Source organism: Choloepus didactylus, chromosome 3 (genome assembly GCF_015220235.1).
Source record: "Choloepus didactylus isolate mChoDid1 chromosome 3, mChoDid1.pri, whole genome shotgun sequence".
Lineage (NCBI taxonomy): Eukaryota > Metazoa > Chordata > Mammalia > Pilosa > Megalonychidae > Choloepus > Choloepus didactylus.
The window spans coordinates 159,719,442-159,738,466 of NC_051309.1; the positions used below are offsets into that span (position 1 = coordinate 159,719,442).

General features: G+C 38.1%; 1 protein-coding gene and 1 pseudogene across 5 annotated transcripts in view; one reads left to right on the forward strand and one right to left on the reverse strand.

Moving 5' to 3' along the window:
* TTC29 (tetratricopeptide repeat domain 29) overlaps nucleotides 1-19,025 on the reverse strand; it is a 323,750-nt gene that overhangs the window by 214,122 nt on the left and 90,603 nt on the right. For all 5 annotated transcript variants that reach the window (XM_037830766.1, XM_037830769.1, XM_037830768.1 and 2 more), the window contains one exon: nucleotides 14,743-14,928. In XM_037830766.1, coding sequence (XP_037686694.1) covers nucleotides 14,743-14,928 — 186 coding nt within the window. The remainder of the gene's footprint in view (nucleotides 1-14,742; nucleotides 14,929-19,025) is intronic.
* Nucleotides 8,046-8,612, forward strand: LOC119529908 (annotated as a pseudogene).

A 19,025-nucleotide genomic window follows, 5' to 3' on the forward strand; every position in this document is an offset into this window, starting at 1 on the left:
TTATTTGGTTACACAGTTACAGTCTTAAGGCCATTAAGTGTGCAAGGTAACACATCAGCAACTGGGTACCCTCACTAGGAGGATGGCCAAGGGTGTCTGGAAAACCTCTGTTAGCTGGGAAGGCACGTGGCTGGTGTCTGCTCCTAAGTTCTGGTTTCAAAATGGCTTTCTCCCAGGACGTTCCTCTCTAGGCTGCAGTTCCTCAAAAATGTTACTCTTAGTTGCTCTTGGAGTGTTTCTCCTCTCTTAGCTTCTCTGGAGCAAAAGTCTGCTTTCAACGGCCATCTTCAAACTGTCTCTCATCTGCAGCTCCAGTATTTCTTCAACGTGTCCCTCTTGGCTGTAGCTCCTCTTCAAAATGTCACTGACAGCTGCACTGAGTTCCTTCTGTTTGTCAGCCCATTTATATGGCTCCACTGATCAAGGCCCACCCTGAATGGGTGGGGCCACGCCTCCACGGAAATATCTCATCAGAGTTATCACCTACAGTTGGGTGGGGCACATTTCCATGCAAACAACCTAATCCAAAGTTCCAACTTAATCCCCACTAATATGTCTGCCCCACAAGATTGCATCAAAGAATATGGCTTTTTCTGGGGGACATAATACTTTCAAACCGGCATAATGCTCAAATGCTTTGTAAAGTTATCACAAGCAAGACAGTCATTTGACTTCTACCAATTATCATTAATTTAAACCCTAGGTATGAATTTATAGATTTCCATTTTATAGTTTTATTGAAAGCTTTTATCTCATATTTCTAATATTCCTGGAGATTTTGGTTTCCTGTTATCTAAGAGCATTCAATCTATCTATTGAATTACCTTGTCCCCTCCCTGCCCACACACATTTTTCTGCCTCATCAATAATGTTGTGATTGGGTCTATACTAGTCCTTTAATCTTGACGAATATCTCTTACCAACTGTAAAACCCATTTGTCCTTTTCAATACTTTGCAGTTCAGTGAGATTTTAAAAATTAGTGAGCTTTCTCCCCTCCAATTAAAAAATAACACATGCACAAGGTAAATAATTCTAAGAGGGGAAAAGGGCATGTTCTGGTTTGCTAATGCTGCTGTTATGCAAAATCCCAGAAACGGATTGGCTTTTATAAAGGGGGTTTATTTAGTCACAGAATTACAGTCTGAAGTCCATAAGGTATCCAAGGTAGGGCATCAACAATTGGGCACCTTCACTGAAGGATGGCCTGGGTGTCCGGAAAACCTCTGTTAACTCAAAAGACAAATGGATGGTGACCACTTGATCCCAGGTGGCATTTCAAAATGGCATTCTCCAAAATGTTGCTCTTGGAGAGTTTTGTCCTCTCTTAGATGCAGTGGCTCTCCAAAATGTCATTCTCAGTTGCTCTGAGGTCCTTCTGACTATAAACTCCTTTATATGACTCTAGTGATCCAATTAACACCCACTCTGAATGGGCGGGGTAACACCTCCATGGAAATTATCCAATCAAACCTTTCACTCACAGTTGATTGAGTCACATCTCCATGGAAACAATCAAAGGATTCCAATTTAATCAACACTAATACATCTGCCCCCACAAGACTGCATCAAAGATAATGGCATTTTGGGGGAAATAATGCAGCCAAACTGGCAGAGGACATATCATGCAAAGCAAGTCTCCCTGCTTCCACATCATCAGAGCCCTTCTCCAGAGGCTGCCCCAGTTGAGATTTTGTGTATCTGATGGGTTTTAAATCCCCTCAACAGCACTTACTTCTCTATTAATTTTTAATCAAATGAAAGAGAAAATAAAATGCCACACTGAAAAATGATATAGCCTTTGCATTTCTTTTAGTTATTAAGGCTGTTTTTCTGATAAACTGGCAAACTTTGCTCCATCGCAAATAAGAAATTCCAATGAAGTGTCTATCAGTTTTGATGTGGTCCTTTTGATGGTGTTAAACTACTGTATTTTAGGCCTTTCTTTTCCTTATAGTGTCTGAGAGCTGACTGCTTAATCAACCTCACTTCGAATGCTGAAGAATAAACATTTGCCCAAATGAGGTTATTTTTGTAAGTGGAATATAAAATAAGGTTAAAAAGCCAAAAATCTGGGAAAATATTATTTATATGGAATATTAAAGGGTTTTTGAAAATCCCCTTGTATTTTTTAGGTAATATTTACTAATTATCATCACCCACCATAGTTGTTTTATTTGTCAAAATTTAAATGAAGGGACATTACATTCTTTACATGTAAGTCATATCATTCCACCTTTGGTATATCCTTTTTTTTTTTTCTTCCTGAAATAACATCTTTTGTTAACTTAAGGAAAATCACTAACACCATACTGAATAAGACTGAAAAAGTTCTCTCAAATGAGGAACAAAACATGCCATCAATACATTCATAGTTGTCCAGTCTTGGCCGTGTAGTCACTAAGAGCTGTCAGCAGCAACAACGGAGAAGCAAAGGCAACCACGGTAGGAGACGCATGCTGGATGTAAAGGCTTACCCCACAAAGCAAAGAAATAACAGGACCCACAGAGCCAAGTTCATGGCAAATCTCAAGTCAAGGCAGAGGGGACAGAGGGGACTGTCTAGGGACAGTCCTGAGGAGCTTCATTGCAGGCAGTCCTTCATTCGGGAGGATGAGATCTAGCCTCCGTGGTTATGCCTCCAACTAGCTTCAAGTGCAGACCGCTAAATGGGGAAAATGACATTGCCTTCACACATATGGGGTTTGGGCTTTGTGGGGTGGAATCAGCTGCCAGAAAGCTGTTAGAAGAAAAGGGCTTTGCTCTAAGAGCCAAAAAGTTCTCCAGTTTATGCACTTTGGCCTTGATTCCCAGACCAATGAGAATGGAATTGAGTTTACATGGCTAAGTTTGGAAATCTCCTTAAAATACCGAGGGAGCAGTGGAGAGGGTTCCAGTGGAGGACAGCATCTGGTGGCCTGGTTGAAGAACATGGAGTATACATAGAGAGATACAGAGGGGAAAGTGTGAGGGAAGAAAATCAGATGTATGATGGTAAGGATGACTAAGGGTTTGGGTAGTACATTCATAGAATTTCTAAATGGGTGGATAGAACAGTCAGAAACTCTACCCTAAACTAGTAGTTCTTAGTGGTTGCATTGAGGCCCAAATATGTGTCCTGATTACTTCTGAATTGCATTGCAAATGAATTTTTACAACAATAAACAACCAAAGTTTTTGAATGATTTACTTTTTTAACATACATCATTGATTTGTCTTTGTCCATTTTAAAAAGTTAGGAGTGTTACGCTGGCTCATGTAAGTTCTGATATGCTTTTTAGATGGAAGAGAAAGGCTGTAGAACTACAGGTAGCACACAGCACTTGGCCTGTCTCAATTTTACCAGAGCCCATAGTTAATGGTGTTTTTAAATTCTTTGCTTCTGGGGGGAAATGGGTTGTTTAAATCTCAGTATTCTCATAAGAGTGTTGTCTAAGTCAATGTAAGCAATCATATTTGTTGCCATGAGAAAAAAGGTTGAGAAATGCCACCACCAATGTAGCATCAAGGCCCTAATGCTGGGGCAGCTGGGAGATAAAACAGAGGACATTAGGTGGTTAACAAGGGTATGGGGTATTTTGGTCACTCCTCAGTCTGGGCTGAGATACTGGCATGGTGGGAATCACCAAATATTTCTCCAGGCAGAGCAATAGTATGGAACAATCTGAGCATGAGAGTCTGTGTGCACATGGTGGGAATGCACAGGTAACAAACTTGTCTAAAGCTGTTCTTCAACAATGGAACAATGGAAGCCTGTTTGGGGAATGTCCACAGAGATTTAGATGTTTCTGGCTATAGTGATTATTGGCTCAGATGGTGGTTCAAGTGGAACTGGGCAACAGAAACACTTTCAGAGTGGATTATCTTGGGGATAGCAGGTCAGATACCCTTGGTATCTGTGAAAGAATCTGTTAAATCAGTTCAACACCTTCATTTGGCTTAGTTTCTGATATTTCTATATTCAGTGTTCAATGTTGACCACCACAATTTCTGTGCCTATCCTTTAACACCTTTCCTCTAATGTGGTTTCAATTGGTTGGTTCTTCTTCCACACTGGGTTACCAAATGAACCCAGAGAGAGTTCCTACCAGAATTGAGTGAAGGAAATTAAGAGTCCAGGATTGAATCAGAGAGCTCAAGTTTTGAGTAGGGGGATGACAATTCCAAGATCCATGATCAAGTACTGAGTGTTCCAGATGGAAATACTGGGAGAGTGGGTCAGTCATGGGCGCCAATACTTCCTCCCAAGTTCAGTCTTCAGTGGTGATAATCATAGCATCCTGAAACAGTTTAGGACTCTGTGTAGCAGGAAAACACTATGGTAGACATTTGACGGGGCCATTCAATATCAGCTAGCTTTACAAAATGATCTATTTTTATTTTTTAGATCATAAATATATTCCATGTCTTTTATATTTGAACAATATAGTCACACATAAAGGAAAGAGTAAAATGCATGCATACACATGGAATTTTTGGAAGACTAAGTTACATTAGTAAATTGAGGGATTTGTGTGTATCTTCGAAAATGTAAAAATAGAAGTTATCAATGAAGCACAAAGATATTAGATATCACACTTCAAAGAAAGGCTTTAAACCATTATGTGAAATTTTCAAAGAAAGTTCCCAGACCATCAAGAGAACTCTTGAAACCCATTCTTTCCATTATCAGCATCCAAGTGTTGAAGACTGCATTAGTCAAAGTCAGATGAAGCCACACTGTGGCAGTAAATAGACCTTAAAAGACCAGGAGCCTAAACAGAGGAATTTTCTTGCTCTGGTGAAGTCTGCTGAGGATTGGGTGACCTCCTAGGGCAGCTCTTCTTGGCTGGTCATTCAGGGATCTATCTGTTTCCATATTGTAGCTTCTACTATCTCAACTTAAGGCACCCATGAATGCCATGGCAAAAATAGAGAGAGCCTGGAGAACCCATATCAGCTCCTGCATGCTCAGCCTGCAAGCAACTTCTTAGAGCCTATTAGCCAGAATTAGCATGTTTATAGGTCTGACTCATAGTGCTCAATAAATGGCAGCTCTTATTACTACAGTTATTCAAAAACAGTATTTTGCATGGCTGGATGAGACTCCATCATGTGATATTACCTAATTACACTACTAATTGCATTATATAATTAGTTACTTACATAATTAATGAATTATTCTCCTATGGTAGGACATTTGTATTGTTTTCAAGTTTTTTACTATGACAAAGAATACTGATACAGGTATCTTTACATAAATCCTTGTCTTCATGTCTGATTATTTCCTAAAGCTGCAATAGCAGGATTAAAGGATGTGGACATTTTTAAAGCTCTTATTACATATTCTCAAATTGTTTGCTAGAAAGTTCAGGCTAATTTATCCTATCACCAGCAATATGAGAAACATGCTTAACTTATCAAAATGCCATGAGCATTATATGCAATTTTAAACAAATAAGACTGTTTTGCCTTCTCCACATTTGAGTCTGATGCATATTGCACCCATCCTATCAGCACAAATCACCCACAATATTGTAATATCAGAGTACTGACTTGTCTCTTCCATTAAAATGTAAGTCCCTGAATCAAGAAACCATAAATACCTTTTTCAGCCACATATTCCCAGCACCTAGCCCAGAGCCTGACACATGGTAGGAGCACAATAGACATTTATTATTTAAAATTACAGGTAAAAAGTGGCATCTCTTTAGTGCTCTCATTTGTGCTTTTCTATTATCAATATTGGCTCTTTTTTCCCCCATGTGTACTATCCAGCTTAATTCTTTCCCATGAATCATCTTCTCAGTTCCTTTACTCATTTTTCTATTGGAGTCTCAATGAGTTTCTCACAAATTTCTTAATGCTCTTTATGTAATATTAATCCATTATCAAACTTGTTTCAAATATTTCCCAGTTTTTTCATCCTTTAATTATCTGTAGGAAGTCTAGTAACTAGTTAAAAATACTATGTGACAAATCTGTCAATTTTTGTTTCTTATAGAGAAAATTTTGTTCTCCAACCTCATGTTTCCATGAGGGGACTTGAACTCTCCTTTCCTTTTCTCTTCTCTTGAGGGAAGAGGAATGACAGATCTGTGGTGAAACTTGTGAATTCTCATCCCCTTTGGGCTGGCCCTCAGGAGGTGAGCCCTTTCCCCATTGCTGAACTCCGGAGCAGGCTCTGAAGCAGTTGATCGTAATACAGTGGTTAAGATTAATTCTGGGGGACAATAGGTTTAAACAGAAATAAGCTCTGAGCCTTAACAATTATGATCTAATTCTCATGTTTCTTCTGAATTCATTCTAAACTTGGAGTAGGAGGGAGGATATATTTATTACTCCGTAAACCCCATCATTTCCTTGGTGATTGTTTTCCATTGTTTTTATGCTTTGAAGGTCTTTCCCATCCTAGATAGAATAAACATTTGTCAATATGTTCTACTTTTCTATAGCTTATTTTGAATTTTAAAATAAGGTGCAGAACTAGTCAACATTACTGAAAAATGTTTGATAAATATGGAAAATCATAAAGAGAAAATTAAAATCATAATTATGTTCTGTATGTTCTACTTCCAAAATTTTTGACACGCATTTTTTAAACAGATTTAACTCTATGTTTACTCAGTTTCAGTGTTTAACACTCAGTTCTTTTATATCAGGAACTGAGAAACCAGGAAACTTTCTGGTTTCTTAATTTTGATTTATCTCTTGTTGCATCATAGAATACTGTATATATGGAAACGTCATTTATGGTATGCTTTCTGAACCTTGGATAATCTAAGAATATTTTCCTATTTCTTCAGGAACCCAAATTTAGCTCAACAGCCCACTTTCAATTCTCAGCTTTTACACTCCCACTCTTTTTCCCCTGACCTTAAACTCTGTAGACCCTGCTTCTGTTTATCTTGTGGCATTTATTGTTGCAAAGAACACAATGGTCTTGTCTAATTTTTGTTCTGATGCAGGCCATCTGTGTTTTCTTCTCTGGATGAGGCTATGAATCTGTCTTTATCTTGATTATATGAAAAATTCCTAAGGACTTACCTAGTTATGGATCTCTCTCTATTAATTTTGATTGGAGCACCAAGCGCCATTTCAGTCTGCAGTTGCAGATTTTTATTTTTAAGGTCAAGAAAGCTTTCTTAAAATGTCTTTGTTGCCTCATTTCCAATTATTATGTATTCTTCCAGAATTATTATATGTTATATATTCATGCCAGAACACTTATGAGTCTCAGATTTGATATCTGTTTTCCATCTTCTCTCATTGTTTTTACTTTTTAGTCCTTTCCCCATGTATTTTGGGAGAACGTTTCAAAATTTGTCCTTAATACCACTAATTCAATTTTCCACTATGCCAATTCTGGTATTTTCTTTTTCTAATCTGTATTTTAATTCTATCAACACATTTCATTGAGAGCCTTCCTTAATTCATCTCATGTTCCTTCTCATTTCCTCTATTATTATCCTTTTGGATTATCTATCTTCTACTTACATCTTTCTGAAGATAGTATTTTTCTAAAATTATCATTTTTCCAGGCTGTGAGTCTTCTGACTAATGCTTTGTTTCCCTTGAATATCCTACATCCTTCAAGGAGGGATCTATTTAGTCCTGGTATTTACATGCAAGCAGAGTGGGCAGCCTGCCTGGGCTCTGCTCACTGATCATATGGTGCCGGCTTAGTTGGTGTGAGCAGCACCTCATTCAATTCCAGTGCCTAGCAGACATTCTTCTAGGACTGAGATCCTATCTTCTCACCAACTTTGATCAACTCGTAAAAACAGGTAGCCTTTGGGGGTGGAGCTTCTTTGGAAGCTTGTAATCTTGCTCACAGTCCTTTCTTTGTCCTGGTTCTTAAAGGACAGGAACACTATGGCCACAATCTTGTCCAGAGTCTTTTTATGCTAATAGCATTCCTTAGGCAAAAACAAATCTAACTTTATCTAAGAGATAAGGGTTCGATAAGGGTTAGATCAGAAGAACTGATCCTCTGCAGATTAACCTCCTGGAAAAGAAGACGGATTTTTGCAAAACTCCATGGAAACCTTTTGGCTTTTGGCTAGGAGGCTGCCAAGGTGCAACTTTCTTCAGTTGTCCTGCGTCTGGGTTCATTTAACATCAGTTCCCTCTGCCATGGTATCCAAGTTTGACCCCAATGAGATCAAAGTCATGTACCCGAGGGTACCATAGTGGAGAGGTCGGTGTCACGTCTGCCCTGGTCCCCAAGATAGGCCCATTGGGTCTGTCTCCGAAAAAGGTTGATGATGCCATTGCCAAGGGAATTGGCGACTGTAAGGGTCTAAGGATTAGGGTGAAACTGACTATTCAGAACAGACAGGCCCAGATTGAGGTGGTACCTTCGGCCTCTACCATGATCATCGAAGCCCTTAAGGAGCCACAAAGAGACAGAAAGAAGCAGAAAAACATTAAGCACAATAGAAAGATCACATTTGATGAGATCGTCAACATTGCGTGAAAGATACAGTACTGATCTTTAAGCCAGAGAACTCTCTGGAACCATTAAAGTGGTTCTGAGGACCGCCCTGTCTGTGGGCTACAGTTTTGACAGCCACCACCCTCACAACATCAGAGATGACATCAACTAATGCAAAGGAATGCCCAGCTAGTTAAGAACTGCCAAGAAAATATTTCAATAAAGGACCATTTAACAAACAAACAAACACTCAACAAACAAACATGGAAACCAGCTGGGCTCAGCACTTAAGGCAATCAATCATGTCCTATTTCAAGGCATGGACTCCAACCCCTCAATCTTGGCAATGGAAATGTTGGTGTTCCCTCAACTATGAATGCCCATTTGGAATATCTTGCTATTTATAAGTCCTATTCTATGGCTGCAATCACAAGGCATGGACCTCAGCTCCCTGGCCATGCCAGGGGAGGGGCTGGTGCTCCATCAAATTGTGGATGCTGAGCTGCCAGGATAGGGCTTGGGTCAAGGCTCTGCTATGTCCTATTGTTGTTGTGTCTTTGCCCCTGATCATGCCAGGACACTGGCCAGAACATCTTTAATCATACAGTATCCAATGAAAAGGCAATTGTTGATCAGCACATCTGCTACTAGGCCAGTCTCTAGGAGTTCTTTCAAAGCAACACTGCTTCAGCAGACCTGCTGTGAGTACCACTTACCAATTTACCCTTGCTTACCAAGACAGTTGTTGCAGCAAATTGAGCATCTGTACAAGCACATACCGGGCCTTCTGGAAACAAATCAGGAGACTGGAGATAGATCAAAGACCTTGTTTGGACTCGGAAGAGTCTATTTGAGGGGTATGGCCAGCTACCAAGATGGCAAGTTCCTGACTGCTAGCAGAATTAGCCTTGCAAAATCCTGAGTACTGCAAAATATAGGACATTATAACTCTCAGTGGTAGAATTCCTTTTTTGTATATGTTGATGATCTTGGATGGAGTTACCCAGGATGAGGTAGAAACGTCACTGAACCCCTCATAAAATCATAAGAGAAAAAAAAAAAAAAGACATGGGGTAGGGGACCACTTCATCAAGATCACTAAAGAATGGAGAGTGGAAATATAAGGGGAGGGAGCCAATCCTGCAAGACAGGAATGAGTGGGCCCTAAATTGTAACTCCTCTCTATGAGATTAAGATGGTAATGGTGATAGTCCCATATAGTGTTGGCCCCTTCCATGAATCTGTTGCTGATAATGTTCCCATTACTGCATGCTTTGGGGGAGAGCTGGTAGCCAGTCCAAAACTACTACCTTGCTCATGGTGCCTGGAAAAATCCACTGAGACACACCACCTAGTACTCATCCATGAAACTGACTGTTAACATTTAATTGTAGGACCTGAACTGAGCAAGCCAACCAGGACGGCTCTTCCTTCTTTTAGAAGGAAGAACTTGAAATCAATGCTGTGGATGCTGGTTAACTTATACTCAACCTCTGCACTGCAGTCAGATACTGGCCTTCTGAACTGGAAAATGAACACTTCCTAAACTGTTCTTACAATGGTCTTACTCTGCTGGCCTTCAATGAACATGATCAGCACCCTGGGGTCGTCACCCAACATCTATTCCTAATCGTCCTGCTGGTAGCCTACAGTGAAGACAGTAACCAAACCCAAAGCCCTTGTGGGTTGAAATGGAATGAGTTTCTGATGGAGTGGGAGATGATACCTAGAAGTCACCCACTGGAATTGGGGGAAGGGGGTAAAGAAGCGGTCTGAACTTCAAGCTTAACTTTCCAAAGATTGCTCCCTTCAGGCTAGCCTCCCAGAAAAGAATTTGCTTACTGCAAAGCTTCATGGAAACAAGCTGGTCTCAGAGCCAAAGGCCATGCTTGACCCAGTCACTAAATCATCTAGAGGTGGGGACATTAGAGGGTGTTGGTGTTTCAACTATGAATGCTGCTGTGGTAAACTGTGCAAGAGTAAGGCTTGGAACCCAGACCCTGATTATAGCAGGGAAGGGGTTGGTACTGCACCCAACCACTAATACTGAGCAGGCAGCAAAGGATTGGTACTAAGGGTGTGCCACGCGATCTTCTTATATGATGACCTGGCCCCAGATTGCACCAGGCAGGGACTGCTGATTCCCTAATCATGCCTCTTAAAAGCCCCCTCTCTCCCAGAGTCTGACATCTGGCCTTGCTAGACCTCTGTGTGCTGCCCTAGAATGAATGGGGGTCCTCTCCTACTGATCTTGTGTCCAAGAGCTTTCTCCAACACTCCGCAACTTGGTGTGAGTGCTTCTTGCCCATTTGTCCTATACACAGAGTAAGATCCTTACAGATAAGATGCACAATTCAGAAAGAAGATGCAGCCACTGATTTGCTGCAAGTGTTTGTCAATCCATGACTATTCCATGCCTGTTACTCCAGTATAGGTCTGAAGAAACTCGACCTGAAGAATGAGACTGCCAGCCCTTAAGCCAATGGGATCCAGGCCACAGTGTACACAGCAGCAGTGGGACTTGAACCTGACTGCTATGGTAGACCCTGGTCAGGGAGACTCTGGATGAGGCTCTGGTCACATGTGTGCCCACTGGGCTGAACATTGCCCCGGACTGCAACCATGTGCCCCATCCCTGTGACTGTGGCTTTGACTCATGTTCCTGATTGCTCTACACTTCCCTGAGGGTGCTGGAGCTCTGCCCTGAACAGCAGCCTGCTTGGTTGGACCCTGACAACTTGCTGTCTACTGGCTGATATCCTGTTTCAACCTGAATGGGCACCCCAGGATCCAAGATGCTACCACCTGCCTCTGAGCATAGCTGCAAATTAGATGTTGCTATGGTGCCATCAGTTGCTCAAGTGGACCAAGCAGATCATCTGTGAGTTAGCTACACATTGGCCACCTCTGGGAAACCTACGGCCAGGTGAGTCCCCACTACATTCTAGTTATGTATTCTTAATATTCTTGGTTTACTCTCCCCATGAAAATTCTGCCCCAAATTGCAAAAGCTGCACAGATCATTTTCAACATCATTAAGCATCAAACACTCTAATTCATTCAATCTCTATAATTTTCATCAACACTGACAGTCAATATTGTCCATTATCCATTAGACAATAATGGCATGGTTTCTAGGGCCTATGAACTGTTTAAGGGCATAGGAAAATATTTTAGATCTGATAAAAAAAATATGGTTCCCACACAAAATAGCACAATCTAAGTTAAAAATAATTCCAGAAGAAGTCATCATTCAGAAATTTTCATACCCAAACATTCTTATGGAAGATGGGTACATTTTATCATAATGTAGGGTGGGGTATCTAAAAGTGAGCAAGCCAAGAACCTTTGAATGTTATCTCAGAGCAGCCACACCCTGATCACATTTTCCAAACTCATCTTCACTCTGCCTCCCTCTGTCTGCCACTAAAATGTTATGAGCAACCATTATGTCTGGGGTTGGTCGGCACTCCAATATTTCTTGAATGAGTGAATGAACAGATGAGTGAATAAATGAAGGAAGCAAGGAATAAATCTTTCATTAGAAATGCATTCAGAGGCAAAAATAATCATGAATAAAAAAGAAAAAGTCAGAATACACGTACAATAGCTATCTGAAATTTATTGGGGCTACTCTTCAGTTTTCATTAACGACTTCTTAAACCCTTATTTTCATACATTATTTTGTGGCTTTTGTCTGGGTACAGTAATTGACAGTTCTTTGAGCTGCCATTGTAAATGACAAAATTTGTTGGACTCATATAAACAAAACAAATATTTTATTCTATTCTGTTGGGGGTTACTTCTATAGTAGAGAACATAGGAGGGATAAATTATATCTTACTAAATAACATTCAGGAATTTTCATGATTACCTAATCATGAATGTAAAGTCATCTTTTGTTTAGAACAGTGGTTATAAGAGCAGGTTCTGAAGCCAGCTGACTGATTAATATTAGCTCCACCAATAACCAGCGTCTTTGTGCCACAGTCCTCTTTAAATAAAAAAAAGTATAACAATTTTTGAAAGCTTAAAAAAGTAGTATTTATTTTGCCTATGAAGTGGGAGTAATAATAAGTTTAAGCAAGAATTGTACCTCAAAGAACCTGATCCCTTTTTTACAATTTGCCAAATGAAACTTTTCTTTTAACAATGGGCTAAAGGTTTAATAGTCAAAGTTATTAAAGTTTTAATAACTTCTCAAATTACAGTACCTAATATGTTTTCAGTGCATTATTTTATAATCAATCACCTATAATCTTCACATGCAGAAATAATCACTGTTAATTCCTTAGTGTATTGTACAGGCAAAAGATAATCATATTTTACAAATAATTTTTAGCTTGTTTTTCCACTTAACAATGAATCCTGAGCAACTTCTCAAATCAATACATATTAGGGGTTTCCTATACCCTTTAGAATAAAAGCCAAAGTCCTCACCTTGGACTACAAGATCCAAAGTGATATAGCCTAAGTCTCCTGTCTAACCTTCCCTCCTTCTACTTCTTACCCTGCTCCCTGAGCTCCAGCCACACTGGCCATCCTGTAGGTCCTTAAGCACCCTCAGGGCCTTTGCATTTGCCATGTTGGCCTCTCTCTAGGGCCCCTTTCCTCCAGATTTTCACAAGGCTCACTCCCTCACTTCATTCATGTCTCTGCTCTAATATAACCTTCTAACAGGCCTTCCCTGAACACCTTATGTAAAGTAGCAACAACTGTCTATACCCTTGCCCTACTTTATTTTTCATCACAGCACTTACCACCACTTAAAATTCTATTACATAACTATTTATTGTTAAAGCCATTTTTTTCCAGTAGAATGCAAGCTCCATTATTAAATCACGGATGTGTCTGCCTGTTTAAATCCCTGGCACTTACCAGGTTCTGAATAAATATTTGTTGAATGAATGAATGAATGAATTTTGCACTACTGTGTCATTTCATGACTGCTCAGCATTTGGTTGCATGGATGTTACTTAATATATTTAACCAATCCCTTGTTTTGAGGTATTATAAATAGTACTGCAATGAACATGCTTAAATACATTCACTTCAATACTTTTTGTTACTTCAGGGCTAAGTTGGTGTAGCAGTTTTCTAACTATCCTCACTTCCTCTTTTCCCTCCTCCCAAAGGGCGCACCATAGTCAGACCATGTTATATCACACTCCTTTCCATGCCTTGAATGCATAAAGGCTAATGTCCAAACTCTGAGCTTATTTCCCATCATTGTGCAGAAATACACTTTTTACTTAAAACAGGTTTCTCCTATCAGTTCCCCTAATCACAACTCAGTTGATGTTGCTCCTTCAAGTAGAGTATATCCCTATTTATTTCACTGCCTAAATTCCATCCATCTTTCAAATCCCCCAGCACTCTGCACTGATTCCATGTTGCCTTCCTTGTATTAGTCCATGTAATGAATGTCTCACTTTGAACTTCTCTGGCATTCCCTGTATCTGTATTGCAAGATGGCTCCTGATCACATTCTAGCCCCTGCTGTTCTCTGAGCTACAGTCTCATTAACTGAATTTTCTGAAGCACAAAATCCTTTATTTTCTTCTTTTTCAAAGTTCTATGCAGCACTAGGCACGAATAATAAATATTTAAAAAATTTAACTGTTGTCAAAGAATACATTTGTGGCAAAACAGGCAGTTTTGTTTCGTTTTGTTGAGGTAAGGAACAGCATTACCTATGCCAAAATACTTTCACTTTCCCATTTATTTCCTTTGCGTATTACCACCCACTGTCCTTCCATAAGTAATTTTAATTCTTAAATTCCTATATTCCATCCATTTTAAAGCACCACACAAAACATGTTCTTCATAAATTTTTGTTGTTGTTTCAGACCTTGGCTTGTCTTAAGATAACATTATTATATATAAAGTTATATTGAAAGCAGCATTTCTTTCAGAAATTAATGTAAAATCATGGTGGGGACATTGGTGCTAGGAAAATCACGGTGTGCCTTTCCTTTTCCAAGCATTTGCATACATGAGAAATCAAATGAAAATGGACAAAGAGTACTGTGATAAAAGGGGGGAAAACATCAAAATGGTGCAGCCCGTGGCCTGAGGGGCGTGTGGCGGGGCTGGGGAGGAGGTGTTCTGTCGCGGTGATGCTGGGAACTCTGGGCTGGGCACTTGGGCGGGAGATACGGCTGCAAGCAGTACCGAAGCTGACTCCACAAGCCGTATTTGCTTTTCGACCTCAATCATTCCCATCCTTATACTGAAGCCTCAAGTCTTTTCCTCCCCCTGGCTTTCTGGTTGCCTGGTCTCGGATCCCCCAAAGCACCCAGTGCAGCCTGGCGCATGTCCACTTACCGTCTTCCTCGTAGAGAAGACCCATGTGCGCCTGCGCTTCGGCTTCTTTCTTCCCACCGTCAAATTTGATCAGTTGAGCAATCTTAAAACATCGTTCATAAAAGTGATTCCTTACCCACTTGTCTTCAGAATTATTGAAGTAACAGGCCAGAGCATACAAGTTATTATATACATCTTCAAAGTATTCTTCGAAGAGAAAAACATAATAAACTGCATTAGAAAAAGGCTTCATGACACATCCCTTCAAAAGGCAAACCAATATATAGTGACATTTATTTTATTTTTTCTTAAAAGTATGATTAGATAATTTAAAAATCTAACTTAAATGCAAAATTAATGTATTTTAACTATGAAAATAATTACAATTGAAGGATATTCAGATTGAGTAAAGCAACAAAAATCTTTTCCAAAACTTAGAACGTGTTAGAAATTGACATATTCTTAGGTTAAAACACTAGACTTTACATAAGACAAAGGACAGGATGATACCTCCACTAGAAATGTGCTCAGTTGTTTTGAAGGAAATGAGTATGAAGTATTATCAAGTACTTTTCCCAGTAGAGGTCTGAAAAGGATTTACAGATTCCAGAGAGAAAACAATGTTTCTTAACCATGGCAAAGAGATGAGGTATATGAAAAAAGCAGAGAGGAAATGGAAATATCAGTCTTTCCACACAGAAGGAAAAAGAAATTGTGGAGTTGATTATATGAGAAATGGTGATCAGGATGACCCTATAAACTTCACACACTTTAAGTTTCCAGCAATGTTAAGAAACAGTGGATTTCTGTGCTTTTTGTTTCTACGAGTATTTCATTCTGTTGAAAATGCATAAATCCTAGTCATCTCTCTCACTCAGACAGTTGCTGGTTTATTATTTAAGCCATTTGTACATTTTTTTCTAAAGTGGTACCTGACTTATATGTACATAAAAAAGTATGTTAACATAGTGCTAATCAGTTTTGTAAATCCCATTGCAATAGTAAATTTGAACAAAATGTTTGTGTTAGTAAATTGTGCCTCAGTCCTGTAAATCCCACTCTAATAGTGATTATGAACAGATTAATAATCTTTAGGTCTTTTTTGCATTCATGCTGAAGAAACAGATGTAAATATGCAGTGGCCTCTGGGTTCCCCTTCCAAGGATTTTTTTATAACAATCATTATCTGTTAGAATTCAATGATACTAATTGTTCACTACGACCAGAAGAGTCAACCTGTCTATTCCCAAAAGGATTACAATTATGAAAAATATTTATACATTGCCCACTAGTATACTCCTATAAGATTAATACTAAATGGTTCAGAAAAATGAAGAACAGGTTAATAAAAAAACATAGCTTTCAAGAACTGTATGTAAGGCATTCCAATGTTTAAAAATAAATTTCTAAAATCTATGCCATTCCTTTACATATATTTCTTCATAATTCCATGGGAAGTTAAAATGTATTTCAAAATAAATGTACTTAGAAACTAAAGCATAAAAAAATTTCCCTATTTCTTAAGGAAGTAGGGATTTTAGAGAGCTATTCTACTTTGTAAAGGGCACTCTGAAGAGGAACAGCTTAGGTTTAAAACAGGGAGTAACCTGAGTTATTTATTTAAAATTAGTGCTCTTACCTCAGAACTAACTTCTTGTGGTTTATTTTTCCATCCTGAATTTCCTATTATAAATTGAGCATTAAAGTCTGTTTTATAATATTTTAAATTCTTTGTGGCATTTACTGATTAGAGATTATTATTTTTAAAAGCTTGTAAATAAAACATTTCATATCCTCCATTAATTTTCAAAGAAGGATATAAAGAGCTTTAAAAAAAAATGTGGTCCTGAAATAATTTTTGTATCTTTCACTATTTAAACCTAATAGAAAAATAGTCCCAAATGGTTTTTTTTTTGTCTGTTTGTTTTTGTTTTTGTTTTTTGTTTTTTGTTTTTTTGGTTTGTTTAGAATGAGTTATATAAGCTGTCAAGATTCCATATTTAAAGGCTACTTGTCAAACATGCTATTTTTCTGTGAAAAAATGGAGTATTTTTCAGTGTATTAAGAAAAAAGGAATATATTCAGGTTTTGAAACTTTGGACAATCTAGCTCTTTCTACATATTCTCTGTACTCTTTACATTTTAGGAAGTTTTCTCCTTACTTTTAGAGAACTTCCTTATATTGTCAGCAGGTATATTCAGAAGATGAAAACCGAGTTTTTTGTTGGGTTATTATTTAAACTAGTGTTCTTTATTATGCTTTCCAAAAAGGAGACTCTGTGATCAAATAAAATTTGGAGAGCCCCTTACTAATTTCCCTCTTTCAGTAACCACAATATGGCACCAGCATGTTAAAGGCTCTGCTAAGGCCTGCAATAAACCAATCTGTTTAACTTCAGTGGTGGTTCACCTGTTGTTTTCCAAACTTTTTTCACCAGACAACTATTTTTGCTTTCGTCTGCATAAAACCTATAAATATCCTGTGGAATTATGCTTAAGGAGAACTTACTCTGGGTATCTTAAGCAAAAGCTATTGGAGAAAAAGTTGCTGCTCAACCCTTGGCAATAATTTAAAGTCCAGAATAAATAATGTTTGAATTATCTATTGATTCACTTACCCATTGCTATCATTGCCATCTCTTCCCCAGCCTCTTGGGGCTCAAAGCCCTAATCAGAATACCACGGATGGTAGAGAGACGATTCACAACAATGGGTAATATAAATATATAAAAAAAAACTTGTCAAGGAGAAAGAAACACTTTAAAAGGAGGAAAATAATCCAAAAAGAAATAAGTGGCTTACTTTAAGCACTTCTTTGACACAAAAGAGCAAGAGATGTTTTCTAAAGTAATTTAAATAACTCTGGGTTTCTGCTCAGTAAGTCTCAGGAGACGGAAGTGACCCCAGATGACTATTGTTAGTGCCATAGCTTTGAATAAATGGACTTCATTGTGACCTTGGAGTGATGGTCTGTTCAGTGAGAAGCAATGAGAATTCTCAGAGATACGTTATTTCAGAATAACTGTCTTGGGACCCATGACCATATGGGATGGTATCTTGAAAAACTATAAACAGGTCTCTATATTCTAGAATAAACTGTATACATATGGATTTTAATATATAGCATTAATTCAAGTTTAATAATAACATTGAATGTGTATATCCCATTTCTAAGACATTACTAATTCAACTTGCAATTTTTTCCCAATAAAGTTCATGTGTTAAATGTGAAAAAAATTAAATGGCTATAAAAATAATTTTTGAAAGTCCATACAAAAATGTTTAATGTCCTTCAACTGAAGTATTTCCAATAATATTTTTCCAGTAATTTAAATTTCTATATTTCAGTGAGGCAAAGCCACTGCATTTTGTATGGCATAACAAACCTAACAGAAGAGTTACTCTGAGCAAATGCAATTTGCCCCATTTAACAAAACTAACCTTAGTTACTACGAATATGATAAAACACTTAGTAAAGAAAATATTTCCTTTCATTACTTATATCATGTATGCAAGACTTTGACTCTTATAAAATTTGGACTTTGCTAATGTTTTTGGAGTTGAGAAAACCCTTTATTTTATATGTATAGTTACTTTACTAAAATATTCTAAATTAAAATGCTTTCTACCTTAAACTCCACTATTTAACACTTAAGTTTCCTTATAATTACAAAATGGTTTATGACAAGTGGCTCATATTTACACTTTATGACATGATAGATTTGACTCGTATTTATGGTCTTCAGATGAAATCTTATTTAACACACTTAGTGAAATATTACAAAATTTTACTTAAAAAATGACCGAAGGGCAAATTTTATCTTGACTAATTCTACTTTCAGTGTAAATATCACTTCAGAGTTTGGGGCTGATCCTAGAACATAAGTATCTTTACAAAAGATTTTTAAAATAGTTAATTTCTTGAGAGTTTATGTGTAAATCACGTTTTAAAATTTACCAGAAGACTCTACTTTTAAACTGAATCCTCCTGTTGATTACTTTTCCTAATACAAATAATCTTCTCTTCTCTCTCCTCCCAACACACACCACACAAACACACCAGTTCACCTGTTTCATCCTTCAGAATTTCATTTATCTCATATTCCTAAATCAGGTCATGACCTGTTAGGAATATGTATCAGCCCTATTATAAAGGCTAAAAGGCTTCTGTTGTCCCTATGATGTTGTTTCCAAGTCCCCAACAACTTTCCCCAGTGTAGTACTGAGTAACAAAAATTTGCCTAGTACTGTGTTTTCCATAGAAAGGCCTGGAATGAAAGATAGGCATCGTTATGTTGGGGACT